Source organism: Lepisosteus oculatus, chromosome 21, assembly GCF_040954835.1.
Source record: "Lepisosteus oculatus isolate fLepOcu1 chromosome 21, fLepOcu1.hap2, whole genome shotgun sequence".
Taxonomy (NCBI): Eukaryota; Metazoa; Chordata; class Actinopteri; order Semionotiformes; family Lepisosteidae; genus Lepisosteus; species Lepisosteus oculatus.
The window spans coordinates 16,794,693-16,814,019 of record NC_090716.1 but is presented as its reverse complement, the minus strand read 5'-3'; the positions used below and the strand labels follow the sequence as shown (position 1 = coordinate 16,814,019).

Here is a 19,327-nt window from a genome sequence, read left to right as displayed (position 1 = left end):
TCTGTTTCACTACTAAGACTGTTTCTGGCCAGCTGTGTGTTATTAGCCGTGTTTCAGGTACAGTGAAGAACAGAGGCTTAAACCATTCCTTGGCAGAAGCAGGTTTCAAAGACAGGAATGAGTGAAAATAATCAATATCACCATTGAACTCGAGGTCACAGCTTCTTCCCCTCTTGCCTGTAGACAGTTTAATCTGAAAATGCTTTCGTTTTGTAAAACTGGGGGCTTCGTGACCTGCTTCTCCTGCGGGGTGTTGGTGTTCATGATGGTGATCCTCTGGGGGCGGCTGGAGCCTCTCGATTTGTGACTGTGAGGCAGGGAGACGAGGCGGAAGTGCTGAGGAGCGGAGCTGGGGAGACACACGCGTAGGCGAGATCCACACAGATATTCTGATCCAGACCATTGTGGATGGGATAGATTACCGATTATGCAGATGCTTCCAATCTGTATGCAGTAGAGAGAGGCAGTATTCAACACAATGTGACAACAGAAGATAAGTGAAGGAATGGAGCTGCTTGCTAATAGGTATGCAGATTGCTAAACAGCTTCCATCGGTTACACGAATGATGGCTCTGGCACAGTAACGCAGAATGTCATTTGGACTAACAGGCATCAGCATCCATCTTTATTAGTGCCCTCTGTCTTTTTCGCTGGGTCTTCCAGTCAGTACAGTCTATTCTCTTTCATGCTTTCTTTTAATAGCTTTCAGATTGTACTTTACTAACTCTCCTGCATCTCCCATTAATTCCTTTTCACCCTGCTGTGCTGATGACATACAGTATGTTTCTTTGAAAAACTTGGGGCTCTTAGAACTGGCAGGGCACATGTAGAGGCAGACGTTTTTCTAAATAAGGTGTCTGGTTCTTTTCCCAAAGCTCAGACAAGAGAGCACAGACCCCTGGTGCGTTCTCATTTATACAAATACTTTTTGCAAGACTCGCATTTTGCTGGAAAGTACTCCTGTTGTCTTCATGTGATTCAATGCTGAGGAATGAAGGTAAGGCCAGTGAAAAGGAAAAGGATGTACATTTAGGAATACAAATAGGTGACACTTCTTCACACGGAGGGTTGTAGGTGTCCAGAACAAGCTGCTAACCCATATTTTTAAAGCAAATTTCCAATGATTAAGAAATGTTTGTATAAAACCCACAGATTAATTAGCCTGCTGACAACTAAATGAGCAAGCTGAGCACAACAGCTGCCTCCTGTTGGACTGGTCTGGACTGGTCTCACATTCACACTTTGTATTTTGGTTATGTCTAGACTCATTTACAGAGACAGAGCGACCTTAGAGAGACCTTTCTACTTTGAAAGGTACTACACATCGGTACTACAGAAGCTTCTATTTGAAACACTCTGTCGGAATTGAAATGACTAGTAATACCACACAAGGAGAATCAATAAAACCTTTAATCACTGTAATTCTTGTGTAAGAACTGAACTTGAAAAGAAAATGGAATGAAAATCAGTCTGTAATATCTTCTAGTTTGTTTGGGACGGTCTTCTGTTACAATTATGTTTACATTCAGTATACTCAGAGTTATATTTCCCTCAACAGACTGGATATACATGTATAAAACACAGGAACATATTACATGTTGTGAGAATGTAGTCATCTGAGTAAGAATTTGCGTATTGGCCACTTCTCTGTGTAAAAGGGGACAATATTAGACATTAAAGTGTGGTGTTAACATCCAGAATTGTCAGCCGTTTACTTTCATCATGGCTATTTGTGTATTTTACATAATAATGAGCACACACCTTAATGTAGGTTTGAAAGCTCATAGCCTTTGTTCAGCTGCACGGCAGGGTTCTCCAGATGAGGCCCGTTGCTGCAAAATCAGTTTCAGTAGCGCAGGTGTTGCTGCACAGTCTGCTCCCATTGGACAGAACGCAAACAATATGCTTTAATATATCAAGAGAAGTGGGCTAATACTCCGTTATCAGTAATCACAGCTAATCACTAGGACCAGCCTTAAAGTACTGGCTGGGACCTTACCTTTCATACAAAACATAACTGTACTATATGAAGCTCCATGCCAGTGATACTGTATGTCAGATGCTTTTTCAGAATGTTCTGTTAGTGCATGAGTTCCTGTGGTCCTTAGTTTTCGTTAATCATTGTTTGTAAACTTTCTTGACTCCTTATCTTCCCTACGAGATTATTTAGCTCCCAGCTCCCGAGTCAAAATAAATGGAATGAAAGGATCCTCTAGCGCGTGACATGACGCTACAGCATATTGTTTGCTTGGTTGTGAGGTTCGAAGTCTGTTCAATAGAAAAGGCGGCTTCATTAGATCATTGTTATCCAGCGGGAGTACAGCTTGAGCAGGCTGGGTGTGCAGTCGGCTGCTCCCCTGGCTTAGTGAGCTGCTGTGTATTAGTGTGGGGGCAGGACTGGGAAGCCCTGATCGAGAGGAACCGTGCTGCGGTGCCAGCGCCCAGTTCGCAGCGGGAAGCGTCTCGCTTGCCCGTCTGTACAGTGCAGGAAACAGCCCCTTGCAGAGACCAGGAGGACAGGAAGTCCGCTGTGACGGAATGAAGGGGACAGACACTCCTGACACTCTCCTTCACACGCCGCTCGATAACCAGTGTTCTGCATGTCGAGCCGTTAGCTTGGCTCTCACAGCCTGTGTTTTCAAGGGAGAAAAAAACCTGGGGCCATTATTGATAATCCCTCGTGCTCGGCCTCCCTAAGCACAGATATGACAGTTTTTAATTAAACACATTCATCTCTCCCCTCTCTGCACGGCCCTCGCTGACACAAATTTGTGCTGTTTTGTGTGGCGGCATGTTTGTGCCAAGCTGTAGCCATAAAAACAAGGGGGTGTCTTGCTCCTCTGTGTCCCCAGGAGTTAGAGCAGACTGACGTTCCTTTTATTTGTTTAGTATATATTTGCGAGGGTTGAAGTCTATTCGCTGCAGTCATGTCCTAGACTCGGCTTTGAATTTTATTTCTGCTGTTGTTCGTTGGCTTTTTTGTCACCTCCCTTGCTGGGAAGGATGAAAAAGGTGGCTTTTTCCACCTTGGCATTACACTGAAAACTGTTAATAATCTTTCTCAACCATGTTCATGAGAGACTTAAGGTACCCAAGAACCTACTGTATCTGCTATAGTAAATTCCCAGTGTACATAAAAAAAATACTGCAAATGAAGAGCTTATTTTTTTGCAGATTCTTGTTTTTCAGACTACTAGGTGACAGTAGACTGTCCAATTCCCTCTGACACATGTATTAACCTTTGACAAAAGAGCTGAGTTTAATATATAGGCTTTCCACCCTACACAATCTGGGATCACCAGTCGTCAGTCAGCTCACTGGTACAGCGGCTGTGATGGACACAAGGTGGGGCTGCCCTGGCAGAGGGGCCAGCTGAGCCCCCCTGGACTACCCCCACAGTGAGCCCCAGAGCAGGTGGGGCCGCCCTGGCAGAGGGGCCAGCTGAGCCCCCCTGGACTACCCCCACAGTGAGCCCCAGAGCAGGTGGGGCCGCCCTGCCTGGCCCAGCGCTGCTCGGCCAGTTGTGTGCCACCTCTTGGAAAATCGGAGTCATGTTCTCGAGTCAGACTGCTGGGATCTGAAATGCGGGACTCACAGCTTTATTTCTCTGAAGTTTTTATTTTATTTCTTTGAAGTTTAGAAGATTCACACTGTCAGATTTGAACAGCAGGTAGGGTTTTAATCCCAAAGACAGTCTTAATTGTTCTCCCTTAAGGACACTGCTTCTCTTCCACCCGAAGGCCTGGTGTTCATTATCAGGAAGCGCAGGTTTGGAAATCTGGGTTTAACTCACAAACCTGAACTCCTCTTCTGCAGTCAGTTTGATCTCCCCTGAAGTGTCCCAGCTAGAATCCAACCAAATCCTTTATATCGTTAAAGCCCTGTTGCCGATGCTGTGCTTCACATTCCCACTCCTGGCCTCGTGCTCCACTGCTGAAGTCCCTGGTGCCAGGGGGTGATGATGGAAACTCAGGGTGCGGCTGATGATGGAGTCAAAGCCTTGTTGCAGGACAGCACCATTATGTCTCTATTTTAGGGGTCCGTGAGGAGAAATTGCAGGGGAGTACCACTGAGGGCAATGGGTTTGGAAATAGTTATTCTCCTTGTTTATATTAATGTGTCATATTTTGTTGTGCTTGGGAAAATGAGGAAAAAAAAATTAAATTACTACTTCATTATTGCTTATAAGAGGGAGTTTGCTGAAGCCATTGTAGGAGACAGCACACCGAGTTCATACTCCTCCTGGGCTGTATGCTGTACATATTGTGATATTTCCATGTCAGCACTTCAGTCCGTTCCAGTGGAGGGCACCTGGCTGAAGACAGCATTACTGTCGGCTCGCCCGAGAGCGAAGGGTACAGCCTGCGGGGACCGGTTCCAACTGTTCCTGTACTGTTTCATTTTCTTCTAAATTATTTTTATTTTGTGTCTCCTCACTGTGGTGGCGATGTGATCCTGGAAAGTGATGCTCGGCAGGTTTAATGAGGTTTAGCAAACAGCAGCAGAGGATTGATGTCCTGAGTAAAAAACGCCGCAGGAGTCTCACTGACGAGCCCTTGCTTGTGTGCATCTGTCTGTGCCAGGCGTTTTTTTAATTTCCTTCATTTATAGCTCAACAATTTCTTAATGCAGTTTTGTTCATCAGTGATGCCTAATTTTAGTCTCAAAGCTGTTTTTTTTATTTTCCAAAGGAAGATGATTGTACAGGCAGCAGTGAGATCTGACATGGAGAGAGTTGTACAGTTTTTCGTATTGCTTTTCTTTATGAACCGACGTGAAAGGCAGCAGATTTCACATGGGGAATACTCCTCTTGGATCTTGACCAGTAAATGAAATAGATTGTATTGTTCTGTAAGATCTGTATTGTTATCATAAGATTAGTAAACATGTTGGAAGGCTGGTGTCCTCTAATGTTTCATCATTCCATTCTTTAAATTTGTTTTGGGCTATTGTGTTGCAAAGATAATGTATTGTGTAAACACTCAGAATCCCATCCATGCAATCTCTGAAAGTTGTTTGCATTCCATTTATCTGCACTTTTGATTTGTCAAATGCTCAGGTATTAGGTACAGTAACTGCACTTCTGATGACCTAATAATCTGACAAGTTGAGCGTTAGGTACAGGTGGCTACAGATAACCTGTTTGGGTGCGTTAAAGTAAGACAGCAATGCATTTTATTGTAGAGTATGTTGGTCTATCTGGGATAGAAGTTAAAAATAAAATGAAACAGCCTCTCTATATCACTGTGCACTAGAGGTGTTTGAATTGAAGTTCTCGGGGCTAGCCCTTTTTATTTCTGATGTTAAAAACACGGTACCGATTTTTCCAATTTTGTTTTCATATCCTTTACTCTACTGCATGGGAATATTCTGGGAAGCAGTTTTGACTGTTGTCAAGATACAGATGTGTCTGTGATGAGAATGGTTGTAGGGCAGTGCAAGGGAAGCGTGCAGCGTGTCTTCAGCACGGGCGAGTGCGGTGTCAGTCGGTGAGCAGCAGTGGCGCTGAGTCTGGGATGTCAGGACTGTGCTTCTGGGAATACTGGAAAGGGCAGAAAGCGAGATGGCACGCTACTAGAGTGCATTTAAAAAGAAAACCTCAAACTGCAAACCTCACCAATATTTTTAAAATAGACACACAAATGTTGTTAGGCAGGTGACTGAGTGAAAGGCAAAAAAGATTTTCATGGTATGCAAATAAATCTGTAAAAAATACATTAGAAATACAGGAGACTGGTGAATATTAGCTTTTTTAAAAGTGAGAAAAGGGAATAAATGCGACCCTTACCCCTGACTTCCTGCATCTTGCAAGGCAGATGTGGTATGTAAAGGAATGTCAGTCCCTGCATTCTGAAGGTGTCTCTGCTCTCTACTGTCAAACCTCCTCAAGCACAGTGCAATGTTTCACATAATCAACACTTATCTAATAGCCTGCAGACTGACTGTAGTCAGGGCTTGATTAAACATTCAAATCGTCCTGTGTTTTTTTAATTAAAGGTCAGGCATTATTCTCCCGAAATGGTAACAGCCATTTTTTTTTTTATACAGAACTCATGAGTGTTGTAAGAACTTGAAAGCCTGGCTTAAGACAGAAAAAGAGGTTGTTTGTAACAAAAGGGCTGAAGTTAAGTTTTCAGGTTCTTGGTGACACTTACAGAATGTTTTCCTGCTTCAGCACAAGAAGACAAAACAGCAACTTGCCTTTAAATATTTTAAAAAGGTTAAGGAATTTGAATCACGAACACATGTTCTTTGACTAAGTAGCTTGCATTTTCAAATTAAATTAGGAATGGATATGGTTTGTGTGCTTAATATAATGAATGTTGACTAGCATAGCTCAAACTTGGTTTGCACACATTAGCATAATGCAATATGACACTCAAAATAAAGAAAGTCATGTTTGCAAAAGATCTGTTTGCCTGTTTCCAGACAAGTGATGTGCTGTTGAACTTAGACTACACTGGGAGCCAGACTGGCTCAGCTAGTGAACATAATTCATAAATACATATGGTAATGATGAGGTTATTAGCATAGCGTGTTTACAGATGTTTAATGTGAATTATGTAATAATCAAAATTCAATGTTTTACTTAAACTGAAAAATGATGTATGTGAACCATTAAAAATTCATCCTTCTCATCTTTGCAGCAGGAGGAACAATGCTGAGCCCACAAAGGTTTATTTAGAAAATAAAGTTAGGAAATTGGAACGCTGATGGTGTCCTGGGGCACCACTCTGTGTTACAGATCATTGCTTTCAAACTGCCACCTACAGCATGACGGCAGGTATCCTGTCGTCTCTGACGCCTTGGATGATTTAGATTTTGATGTTAAAAAAGTAATCAAGTGCTTTCCGTGTTTTAATCTTGAAATCAGAGTGTGAAGATGCTTTGAGGTCTATGCAGAACTGCCAGTGTTGTTATAAACAGGGACGACTGTGGCAGATTTCCCTTCCAAGTTGTGGAAGTCAATTCCGGAGCTAGCTCAACAGTCTGAGCTCAACAGCCTCCTCTCTTTCCTCGCCTTTCTGTGTTTTTCAGGAGCAACTGAGAGTCTTTTTGTTCTTCTCCCTGTAGGTCCCCACACTATGCCTGTCCTGAAGTGATCAGGGTGAGTACAGCCTAACGAACTTTCATCCAGGAGCTGTCACTCCTCCACAGATGCTCCCTGACTGAAACTTCTTCTGCCTTTTGCAGGGGGAGAAATATGACGGCCGGAAAGCAGATGTGTGGAGTTGTGGGGTCATTCTCTTTGCACTTTTGGTGGTAAGTGTCAGCTAGGTGTTGTTTGTCACAGGCCCTGACATTCATTGACATAAGCTCTTCACCTTGGCCACACTAATAAGTGAATTGAAGAGTGCCATTGTCTTCATACAAATGTGTAAAAATAGATTTGAATCAAGCCTGAGGGATTTCTGTTGAAAGCAGAGGTGTGAACTGCTCTGACCTCTCCTTGTCACAATCTGTTGCTTCACTCTTAATCAACACAATTTGTTTTAAAGTTGTAAGCAATCTGTAGGCTTGAGGTCTCCCAGCTGAACAAGGATCTTATTCATAGAGATTCTGAGACCAAACTATTAATCCTTACAAAGTACATTAAAAATAAGAAAAGGTGGCAAAAAATGTGCTGAGTAGGCATGTTGTTATACACAACAATATAATGATGAACCTTAATTAGTTTTAGCTGTCTGAAGGGAGCTCAGAGCTGTAGCATGTCTTAAATTGTCTTCTGGTGTTTTTTATTTCATATGGAAAATCCAAAAGTACCAGTTTTGACTTCCTTGACATCACGCAGAGACTGCAGTTCCATTTACAGTAGATATTTAATCACCGTTTTAAATACCCTCCTAGTTTGGATGTGCACAGTGAGTTGTCTGCTTCAACCTTTTCACCAGCTCAGTGTGAAGGGACACCAGGCACACGTTGTGCAAGAACATGATTAGACAGAGGCAGGTTTCAGGGGGCTGCTCAGGTGCCATCAGAATCCCTTGATTGAATTACTCAGTTGTAACTCAATCCGCACCAGTTATTAGTCTGTATTTATGATACTGGAAACCCTGATATTATAGCTGAGAGCAGAAAGCATGTAAAGTCCTGTTTCTGAGACTATTAGATGCAGGAGCTTCAGAAATTTGGTTTTAATAGGCTTAATCTGAAAGAGCATGAAAATGAGGAACGAAAGCTTGGAATAGGGTGGGCAATGTTTGGGCCTGTATCAAACACATTCTGAAAGCTGCAGAGTGAGTGTTTATCCTATTAAATGGTCTTTTCCCTATTGTATTTTCAAACATTATATATCTCTGCTACCCTCTGAACTTTACATTTCCAAGATTAGACTGTTTTGTGATTTGTGACACCCATTTGAGATATCAAGAGCACATCTTTAATTGTGTGTTATATACTAGCAGTGGACTTTAAACTGATCCCACATAGCCATTTCCATAGGATCTGGAACATGTAGAATGCGTGGGTGAGGGGTCATGGTCAGGAAGCGTGACCGAGGAACTATGGTTAAGGGGCGTGGTCAGGGAGCGTGACCGAGAGAGTGCGGACAGGGCGTGGCCTGACGAGGGGCGTGGCCGGGGAGCGTGACCCAGAGAATGTGGTTGGGGGGGCATGGTTCCAACAACTGTTGGTTCCACATTGCAAGGGGATGTATTTATACACAAATTAGTTGGAGATATTATTATTATTGTTGTTTTTGTATAATAAAATAGCTGGAGATTCAGAATAAAAAAATGAATTTAGCTGTTAACATGATTACTCTGCCACTATACCATTGCGGTTAAGTGAAAAAGTGGAAGAATTTACAAAAGAAACATGTCTGTTATCTTTAAAGACTCACCAATTAATATCAAGAAATAGGTCTGTGGTATTTCCTATTTCATTGTGTAAATTAGGGGAAACAAATACAGTACCCTGTGCTCAGAACTATTTAATCTGACTGCTCCATGCTGCCAGTCTGCACCCCTGTCACGCCAAGCGCCTCCCTGCCCAAGAATAGCATCCAGAGGTCTGGCACGCACAAGATCTCCCACCGGCATCCATTCATTTACTAAAAAAGCTCTGCGTCATCCCCCACTATGAAATATGCATGTAGAGCAGGGAGCCGAGGCCAGTACAGGCTGCAGATGCTAAAAATACAGGAAGCCAAACCAGGAGGGAAGAAAAGACAGCCAGGGAAGATGTTTCACGTTCGGGTGAAAGCTTGACAAATTTCTTTTAAAAAAAATCCTCTTTTTAAGGACTTCATATTCACATTCCTGTGCTGGAGTTGTGCCTGTATGATCATCTCCTCTTCTGTTTCCCTCAGACAAGTCCAGTCACTCAAGTCACATGTCTGCTGGTGGAGCTCAGAACCGTTTGGAAACTGTGTCACCTGTGCCTCAGCAATGTCAGAACGCACACTTCCCAGCACCAGACTACTCAAGTCTGGTGTCTGAGGAGAGATGAATGCTCCTTATAGAAAATACTTTATCCATCCATCCATTTTCTAACTTCAAACAATTCAGGGTTGTGGGGGAGATGGAGCCTATCCCAGCAAGCAATGGGCACAAGGCAGAATACACCTGGACAAGACACTAGTTCATCATGGGACACACACACTCACAACTCACAACAACCGACCAGTATGTCTTCGCCTTGAGGGTAGAAACTGGAGTAGCTGGAGGAACCCGCAGGAAAAACATACAAACTCCACACAGACAGACCCCAGGTCTGCAACTGAACCCAGGGTCCCAGGGCCAACCGCTGTGCCACCTTAAAAACTGTATATTCAGGTTAAACGTTTTTTTTCTGATTAGGAATGAATAATTTGTCCTGGGTGTCCTGGGCCCTGTACTGACCTGCCTGTCTCTGCTTCTCCAGGGCGCCCTTCCCTTCGACGACGACAACTTGAGAAATTTGTTGGAAAAGGTGAAGCTCGGGGTTTTCCACATGCCACACTTCATCCCCCCGGACTGCCAGAACCTGCTTCGCGGCATGATAGAAGTGGACGCCACGAAACGACTGACGGTCAGTCTAATCCTGAAGGTGCCTGCTTGCTCTGTGAGGGAGAGTCATCATTCGCGGCACCCCAAGCAAAACCTTTCAGTTGAAAATGTAGTGCAGCACTAGGTGGCTAATGTCTTTTGTGTTCATTTTCTATTCATGTGCTCATCAGTATTGTTGATTGTGCGACTGACTGTTAAAGCGAATGCTATCTGCACTAGCCTTCAAAATACATTTCTGATTGAAGTCTTAACTCTGTACAGTCAGAGACCCTATTCATTCCATGTAGCCTTATTTTGGACTTTTGGGCTTTGTTTTAAGGTAGTAGAAGCAGGATGCTCTTACGTATAGCCTGTATTGCTATATGTTATTTTTTATCTTTTAATTAATTTTAACATTTTAAAAGTTGTAATTTTCCACTTTTCTTATATTTTTGTTCTTGGCTGCTTGAGCCCAGGTGATCCCACTTCTTGTAACAGCATTAGAAAGACATGAAACAGTTCAAAACAGTACAACTTTATGAATCCCCTGCTCCCTCTTTAATGATGGGGTAGGCCTAAGCGTACACTACATGAAATTAATGATGCTAGATTTTGATATGTGACATTTAAAAACCATTCGGAGTTGTCATGAGCATGTCATCTGGGGCAGCAGTAATGGGTCCAGAGGATATTAAATTTTTATCGTTGTGTTTTGTGAAGGTGGTGATAATGATAATACAGTTTTATTTATGAGCACATTTCACGAAACTCTAAAGCGCTGACAGCAGTGCAACTTTCACACAAAAATGCTTAATCCTAAACCTGCCATGCGATCTCAGCTGTTCTGGGAGACTTTGCTTCTGAAGAGGAAAACGTCTTCCAGGAAATGTCCCCAGAGGAGGGGAGGGGTTCTAATTAGCTTTGCGCTATGCAGAGAACCTCCAGGCTGTCGTTGCCTGTATTTCCCTTCCTTTTGGTTATAAAAGCCTGTTTCATTTTCTCCAAAGCAAAGTTGCAACCTAAGCAGACGTTGTGACAGAGGAGCTCCTGTAATCCGTTCTGTTTCACATTGAACTGGAGTGACAGGCCCTGGAGGTGATGCCAGGCTCTCCTTGGATGCGTAGCTCATGACCTGTGATGGCATGGCTTTCGCAGAGAGGCTGGCAGAGAACTAGTTTGCCCGCCTGTCATTTCGCAAAGTGAAACAGACACAGAGCTTGCATGCCCAAACCTGCTATCCACCAGGCCCCAACTAGGTGGGAGAAGAGACCACTGTTTCCTTTAGCAAGCTGTGGAAGTTACAGGCCTTGGCCGCAGGAGTGTATCACACGTAATAAAAGCAAAAGCACTTTGCAGCATTGGGACCCAGTGATGCCGCTTGGACACCCTGAGTGCCTCCCAGCCTTCTGAGTCCCACCAGACTATGCATGTCAACATCCGGGCATGGTTCCTGTCTTGAATTCACACGGCAGCATTTGGAAACTCCAAAGGAAAACTAGTGTAGAGCAGCCTGAGGAGTTCATGAGCTGGAAAAACAAAATCTTAGGAAAGAGAAATCGTTCCTCACAGTGGAGCCTGAACACTGTCTTCTGCATTCTGCATGTTTTCTTTTCTGTGCTCTCATTGAAAAAAAATGTAGATAGATTAGGGATTTTACATCTGTGTTTTAAACAAAACCTTGTCTGTGTCTTTTTAAATATATTTTGTCCTCCTCACCACATCCACTTTCTCTCTTCACCCTGGGGTTTGGCATATTTTTATTATTTTACTGGAATATCCAAAGTGATTGTCATCTGTCCCACGGTAGAACACTTACAAAGGCAGGAGAAAAACAAGTCAGGCAACAAGGTATGAGAAACCTTGGCTGTCCCTTGGTTTCTCTGAGTAATGCCTCCCTACACAACACGGAATGCACTCTGCAGAGAAATATGACAGTTATGAACCAACCTGCGGCATCATAGCTGCATTGTTTTTTCATAAAATAATGTCGGCTCGTGGCCTGTGTGCTCTGTGCTGGGGACTGTGCCCTTGGAGGATGCTAATGTAGCACTCCCATGTCCTGCTGCAATCCGTCAGCCTGTCACTGGGGTGCAGCGTGCGGAGAGCCAACAGCTGGGCATCCCTGACGTGTTGGTGACAGGCCGGAAGAAGGGAGCAGGGAATTTCCTCTTTGTGTGAATGTCTCAGAAAATTAAAGCAACAGGGTTTTTCCAGAACAGGAGTCCTTACCTGAATGAACCCAGCAGCCACTGGTTCAATACTCCCAAGGAACTGTGGGACTGGGAGCCTGGATTGGCGCTGATGATACAGGAATCCCTCTTTGCAAGCTCTGCTGACAACAGACCTATTGGTTGTTTGAAAGCATTATCCTCAGGCTGCTGGAGTTAGGGTGTTCAGCATTTGTAATATAATAATAATGTGTGTTACAGTATGTCCTTTCCCCAATATACTGTACACACACACATCTTTCAGTTCACAGTAGAAATGCTGAAAGTATAGGAGGTGTTTTTCAGCGTGCACTTTTTGAACTTTGCATCTGTAATTTGTCCCCTCAAAGCCTTTATCTTAATCCCCTTATGTGAAGGCCACTATAATCAAGATAAAGTGTGTTTTATATATGCTACGTAACCTAAAACATCTAGTACTATCTTTCCAGATTTCCAGTTCTTGTAAAATCCTGAAGGCCTAGACCTGTGGGAAGCAGGGCCTGTTGTGTAACACCAAATCACGGTTCAGCACTTTCTTTTTGTACGCCAGTTCTGCCATCAAAATGATCTTTTCTGCAATCTGGAATGCCTGAATATCAGACTGGCCCTCATTGTGTCCCTGTAACTAGCAGGTTGTATTCTCGTTACACCCTGCCTTTTGCACCTGTGATGCTGCTGTCAGTTTGTTGTAGTAGTGGTGAGCTCTTGTCCTGTTTAAAGCAGATCACAATTCCTCAGTGTTTTCCAGAGTGTTTTCAAATCTGAGCCTCAGCATACTCCATGCATAGTGTCATCTTGTAATGACTGTACAGACACTGAAGCATCCCTGAGTATTCCAGTGTGTTTGGCTATATTCTTGCTCAAAGGATGAGAGCTGTAAGCTGTTTTCTAGGATATTTATTTGTTCAGTGGTTAAGATTTCTTCTCGGTAGCCTTTTAGGTGTCGTCTGTCATAATACCCTTTTGGGCACATTCTATGTGATTAGATTTAGTTTAAAAAGGCCTGCCTGCCAGACCAAACCTTTGTTGACTGGGGCTTCCCTTTTGTAGGAGGCTAAAAAGTTAGTTAAAATGAAGCATACAGTATATTATTTTTTGTGGGTATTTTGGCTTTTGGTCAAGCATTTCACATACAATTGTAGGTAACACCTTTTTACCCAGAGAGACGCTTTTAAATGAACAACAAATTCTTCCTCGGAGATGATGATGTCTTTACTCTGGGAGTTGGCTGCTGGTAACCTGTGCAGGGTTCCCTCTCTGGTGTATGTGCCCAGACTCACTCTTGGAGTCTGCACACTCATTTCTGAGTGCTAATAGGACCGTGGTAAAAGCAGGAGATTTGCCTGAGCATCACTGAGGTGTTAATTTGATTCACTAATCAGGCGTACATCTTTAGAGATGACATATAAAAATGTATTTTCAGACCAGCGCCATCACACATCGCACAATTCTGTCACGTCCTGTAATACTGTGTCTACAGGATTCAAGGAGTAAAGACTTTCAACCTGGGGATCTCTGGAGTGGATTCCTAGTAAACAAAGGGAAATTCATCACCCCTGGTCCAGCTGTATGGAGTTACCAGCTGTCTTAAGCAATTCACTTTGAAGTTGTATTGAAATGGAAAGGGCTGGCAGAAACATGTGAACCACGTGTGTATGAGTAACATGTGTTAAGAAAGTGCTCTTACTTCCCATGCACCCTCTCACAGTAAGGAGCATCTTCACAGAGCTCACACACCCTTCTTACACAGGAGTGCTGCAAAAGAACAGTAGAAATTTGAATGTCTCAAAATCAGTCCTGTCACTGCTGCCTGCACTGTAGTTTTGTACCTGTCCCGTCATGCCAGGTGTACAGTCTGCTGTATTGTGCAAGACCCGCAGTTCATAGCCCACAGCTGTGGTTCCTTCTTGCAGACATTTTAGGATGTAGCATCTAGGATTAATGTCTCTCCTTCCTGTACTAGAGGAAGATGTCTTTTCTTACTCTGCAGACTACACTGAGATGACCGTTATTTGAGACCTGCAGTGTGGCTTTATGAAGACAGAGCATTATTACACATTGATCGAACACCTTTAGACCTGCAGTTTCTGATTGAGTTTTGTTTTCTTATTCATAAACTTTCCCTTCAGCTGATATTGCAGTGACGAGTTTGGATAAATACAAGTTGGCGGGGAGCTGCAGTTGTCTTCTGAAGCTTCAGGTCTTTTTGGGGTCTCTGCACAAACATGTTCAGTTGACCTTGGACAAATGCAAATCTTTTCTTTTTGGTAACTGAGCTTCTGATTTAGACTAAAAAATGTCACGCATGAAAGAACCTTTTTTACAGATTCATCCACCAATGGCTGATGGTGAAAAAGAAATGCAATTTCATTCATAGTCAATTGAATTGTTTACGTGAAGCCCCAAAAGACAAAGCTGAGCTGTTTGGAAACATAATAATAGGTCGTTTTTAGCTCATCTCATCTGAACTCATCAGAGAAACATGTACTGAGGAAAATATAGTGAGTAGACATCACTGCAGAAAATTCACAAGCTTATTATCTTGAAAACCAGAGAATTAAAGATTTCATTTTGTACCAGGTGCACTGCCTATTAATTGATCAGACATGGCAAAGGTACATTTCTGATGCAGATTCAGTTATCAACAGCACTGATAAACAAAGAGTCTACCATTGTCCCTTGAGTCCACTATGAGGGTTACAGGCTGCTGGTGTGAGTGACCACCATTGGAAGCAGTACAAGCTGTGCTTGATCCTGCATGCGTGTACAGATGCAGATGCAGATTCTGTCCCACTCATTTTGAACAGTCTGAACAAGCATGTGTCTTCACTGGTCCCTGAGCCCTGGATGCCCACAGATATACCATGTTGTCATATATGGAGAACAGGAAGGTGTCTCATTCTCATCTTGGATAGACGCCGTTCTTACCCCTGCAGTACAAGAACATGCGTTGTTTTGGAGTCCGGACAGGCCCCAGGACTTGGAAGATATTCCACCCAGAAGTGCAGTTACCTCCACTCAGTACAGGTAGAGCTCTGTAGGCCCTAGACACTCCTGTGCAGGCCGACACACTTCAACCCCCCCCCACCCAGAGCAATCAGTGCATTGATTGCACTGGGTCATTTTTCAAATGTCACTATTTCTATTCAGATTGGGCCTTTTGCTCTTGATTTTCACATGGCTTGACACTCAGCAGGTTTTTTTGTGAAGTGTACTTGGTCAGCTTCTTCACTAATGAGATGATTTAGTTAGTAAAAGTCAAAGTCACTTGAGTGTAAAATGGCGCTGCAGGCCATCAGTAGGCAAAACCTGTATACTTGATTGTTCTGGATATGTATATAGAGTGGCAATTGTCTCTTGTTGCCCAGTATAAAAACATTCAAGAAAAGCTGGAACTCCCCCATCCTCTGGAGAATCCTCCCACTTCATTGATCCTCAGTTAACCTGCTCATCCTCTCTTCTCAATGGCCAGGCTATCTGCAGGTGTCTGTGAGCAGACAAGAAAACATTTCATTTTGACTCCTTTTGTTGGCTATTGTCTCTTTGAAAGAGGAAGAAAATTGCAGTCAAGAGTGTAAAAATATTTAATCCTTGCCTGTGCACTACAGCTCATTGAATCTCAGTTTTAACCTTTCAGTAGTTTGGTTTTCTCAGCGCCATGCCTGCTGTGTGAAACGACTAAAGTATGGATCCTTCCAGATGGGCGGTATGCTGAGCTTGATTGCCTTCCGATGACAAGATGATTTATGATGATTATTGAAGGCTGGACTGGGCTCTTTCATTGTCCTTGAGTGCTGTAAGATGGTTGTAAGGAACAGCTCTATAATACCGTATCAGGAGCTCTATTCACAGTCCATCACAGCATCATCCTCCCCTCCAGTCAGTCATATTGACACACAGTATTAAGGCTTTGCTGATGGTGGAAAACTAAAGATTGTTCTTTCACAGATGCCATCAATGAACAGTGACAGTTATAAACAAAGAGAACATTTCTATCAGCTTTTATTGACACATTTTTATGTTTTCGTGAAGGACTAGAAAGCATTCAAAAGGATTACCGTTCGGTGGATTGATGACCTAACAATGGCTGGAGGAATTCTGCAGTTTTTCTAACCTTTTGTGAAATCAAGCAAGCCTTCCTTGAAGGTCATGTCTTAATGGCCATTCTACATCACAGGAAAGAAAAATGTGAGTCATTTTGTCCATCATGTTCCAATAAAGATGCATCAGAACCTGAGGCTGGTGTCATTGTCCCCTATAGACAAGGATGATTGTCATCCATGAACCCTCAGGTGACTCATTAGGCCAGTGCCAGGATGCATATGTTCTCTGGTAGGTTGAGCAGGTGTCGTGTTGGACGTTATAAGGATGTGCTCTGCACAGTCCGATCATGTCCCAGGGGTACTAAGCTCTCTTTGGCACTGCTTTTGCTTCCTTGATCTGACATCTTGACATTTTGCATTCAAAATGCTGGGCTCTTTCCCCAATATTCCTTCACCCATCCCTTCAGCGGCACGTCAAGGACCATAATCTCCCAGGAGTTGATCCTGATGTTGCACTTCTTCATGCTTGCCTTTACAATATCTTTGAATGACTTCTGACCTCCTCTGGTGTGTTTGCTTTGGCTGCACTTGGAGAAGAGAACTTTTCTATGGGACCCCGAAGTCTGAGGAGACTGAATGAAGTGACAAACCCAGTGGTAACGATGGTGGTGATCTTATGAGATGTGCCTGTGGAGAGAACACCGGTGTTGATGCATCTGTCTCCCTGCATCACCTGTGTAATTCTTTGCAGACAGCATTGGTGAAGTGGTGAAGGTCTCCTGTATGTTGTCTATGCTTCAGTCTTGTATGGTACACAGGAATGATGGGCTGCACTGTAAACAGTTTACAGTCAGTTTGGTTTAAGTTATGACATTGTGATCTTCAAACGCCCAGTTCCTTGAGAGACTGAAGTCTGTTCTTGCAGATTTCAGTCAATGCTGAATGTAAAAGATGTGTGGAAAGTTCTTGCCATTCTTCTAATCTGAAGAATAAAGGATGTGGCTAGTAGGACACTCAGAGACCAGTTAATGATCAGTGGCTGTGCGCTTTGCTTTAGGGAGTGTGCGGTGCCTCATTCATCTGTTGATGAGGACTGTTATATGCATTTAATGAGGGTGGAGTCTTAAACTTGATATATAACTGAAAAGTTGCTTTTTGGAAGTGATCCCAGAACGAACTTAATGGCCACTGTGAGTTTAAGAGTCTTTCTTTTCATTTTACATCTGTCATAAATCACTCTATTGAGAAAGAGGGACAAAGAAAAATCAAACCCCCTGATATGGAAGCTGCATTGATCAATGGAAACTGCATTGTGATCAGTGGATGTGAGGGCAAAGTATTTTTGCAGGAAGGATTTTTATAATAATCATCATCATCCAGGGAATCTTACAATCCATATATGAAATTGGCATAGAAAATAGCAGCCAGGTTAATGATATGCCATGCAAGGCCCTTGTAAGCTGGAAGTGTAATGTAATGAGCGTAATAAGATTTTAAACTGTATACAGACACCATGGATGTGAAGATATTACACCGGCTGCAAGGTCCACTTTAGCTCTTCTGTTCCAGCCTTCTTTGCTTGTTTGTGAAAACTGCACATGTGTACAAAAGCCAGTGTTCAGCAGGCATATGTGAACAATCTGTCAAAATTTAAAGACTGTCAGAGCATCTTTGGTAAACTTCTGGAGTAACTGGGCTAATAGATATTCCCACTCCAATCACTCTGGTCCCAGATGTTTTTCCTAGTTTCCTTCCTGACAGTCTAAAGCTTGTACTTGGCTATTTTGCTTGTCTGATTATAGGCTTTCCTGAACAGTGTTTTTAACAGGTTCTCTCTGTGCAGAGAACGGGAATTATCCATTTTGAGGATTTTTTCAAAATAATACAATAGCTATAGTCTGATTTGTTTAAAGGCATGGACAATTTGACAAAGTCAAACCAGTGGGCTTCTCACAATCAATAGTGAAACATGAGCCAGAAGACACAGGGGGAGCTGCTGTGGAACTAAAGCACATTGCGTGCTGAGAAAGGGAGACATTTTTTTATGCAAAGGGCTGTGGGAGTCTGTAACCCAGCCATGAAGCTGATAAGCCTGACAGCCTGGAAGAATTGGCTGGGTGAGCTCTTTAGATCTTTAGATAAGCCACTCACAAAGGAACAAGCAGGATGGGACCAATGGACTTCTTCTCTTGTTTGTAACTTTTCTTATCTTCTTATTTTCTCTTGCTGTGTCTTGAGTTGGCCAGTGTTGACAACTGTTTCATCATACCTGGCCAACACTGTGGAAACTGAATCCAATCATGTAAACTCCAACAATGGCACTGGCAGTGAACTGGGAATGTGTTTGATATGATAGGGAAGAAATCCTGAACTGTGTGCCATTGGATGATTGGTTTTGTTTGGCTGTGGGTGTGTTTGTAGAGTGTGGTTGTGTTCAGAAACCCATGGCCACTTTCTTTCTCATGTTCCTGTCATTTGTTTTCCTTTGTGCTGTTTCCAGTGTGCTCTGGCTGTAATTCCAGTAATGAATATGTATATGGCTTTGGATTTGGAGCTGGTTCTCTCATCAGATGTTACTTCACTGAAGACAAATAGACAAATAGTGGTTTAGCTTGTGGATTCAGAAATTCTGTCAAATCCATCTTGTTGACTGTGGCTCAATATGTTATAATCTTACTTAGGAAGCTATTCCTACCATCTTGATGCTTCAAATCATCTAACGTAAACTTATTTTTTTTCTGCCTTCACAGCTAGAACAAATTCAGAAGCACACGTGGTACATGTGAGTATATCTCCCCTTTATTTGTGTGTTCTTCCTGTAGCAGTGTGTCTGTGCAGGCAGTGCTCCTCTGTACTCAGTGCTTGGGTCAGCAGAGAAGAGATGATTTATGGGATGGGGCTGTGCAGAGCGTGGCTGTTCGTTTTGAGTTGGAGGGGGGCGTTTTTTAGTTTAGTTCTTGCCACAGGCTGACACGCTGATGAATGGCAGTAGGCCTCGTTTCTCAGTTCAGCACCAAGGACAGTGAACTCGGAACTCCAGTGGGAAATTCGTCCTCAGTTCGGAAAACGTGGGTTCTCAGAATTTCTGGGTGAAGGACCCAAAATAATA

General features: G+C 43.1%; 1 protein-coding gene across 14 annotated transcripts in view; it reads left to right on the top strand.

Moving 5' to 3' along the window:
- The window catches only part of brsk2b (BR serine/threonine kinase 2b), a 282,427-nt gene that overhangs the window by 202,703 nt on the left and 60,397 nt on the right, over positions 1–19,327 (top strand). For all 14 annotated transcript variants that reach the window (XM_069181592.1, XM_069181593.1, XM_015338173.2 and 11 more), the window contains 4 exons: positions 7,075–7,108; positions 7,195–7,263; positions 9,865–10,011; positions 18,969–19,000. In XM_069181592.1, the coding sequence (XP_069037693.1) occupies positions 7,075–7,108; positions 7,195–7,263; positions 9,865–10,011; positions 18,969–19,000 (282 nt within the window). The remainder of the gene's footprint in view (positions 1–7,074; positions 7,109–7,194; positions 7,264–9,864; positions 10,012–18,968; positions 19,001–19,327) is intronic.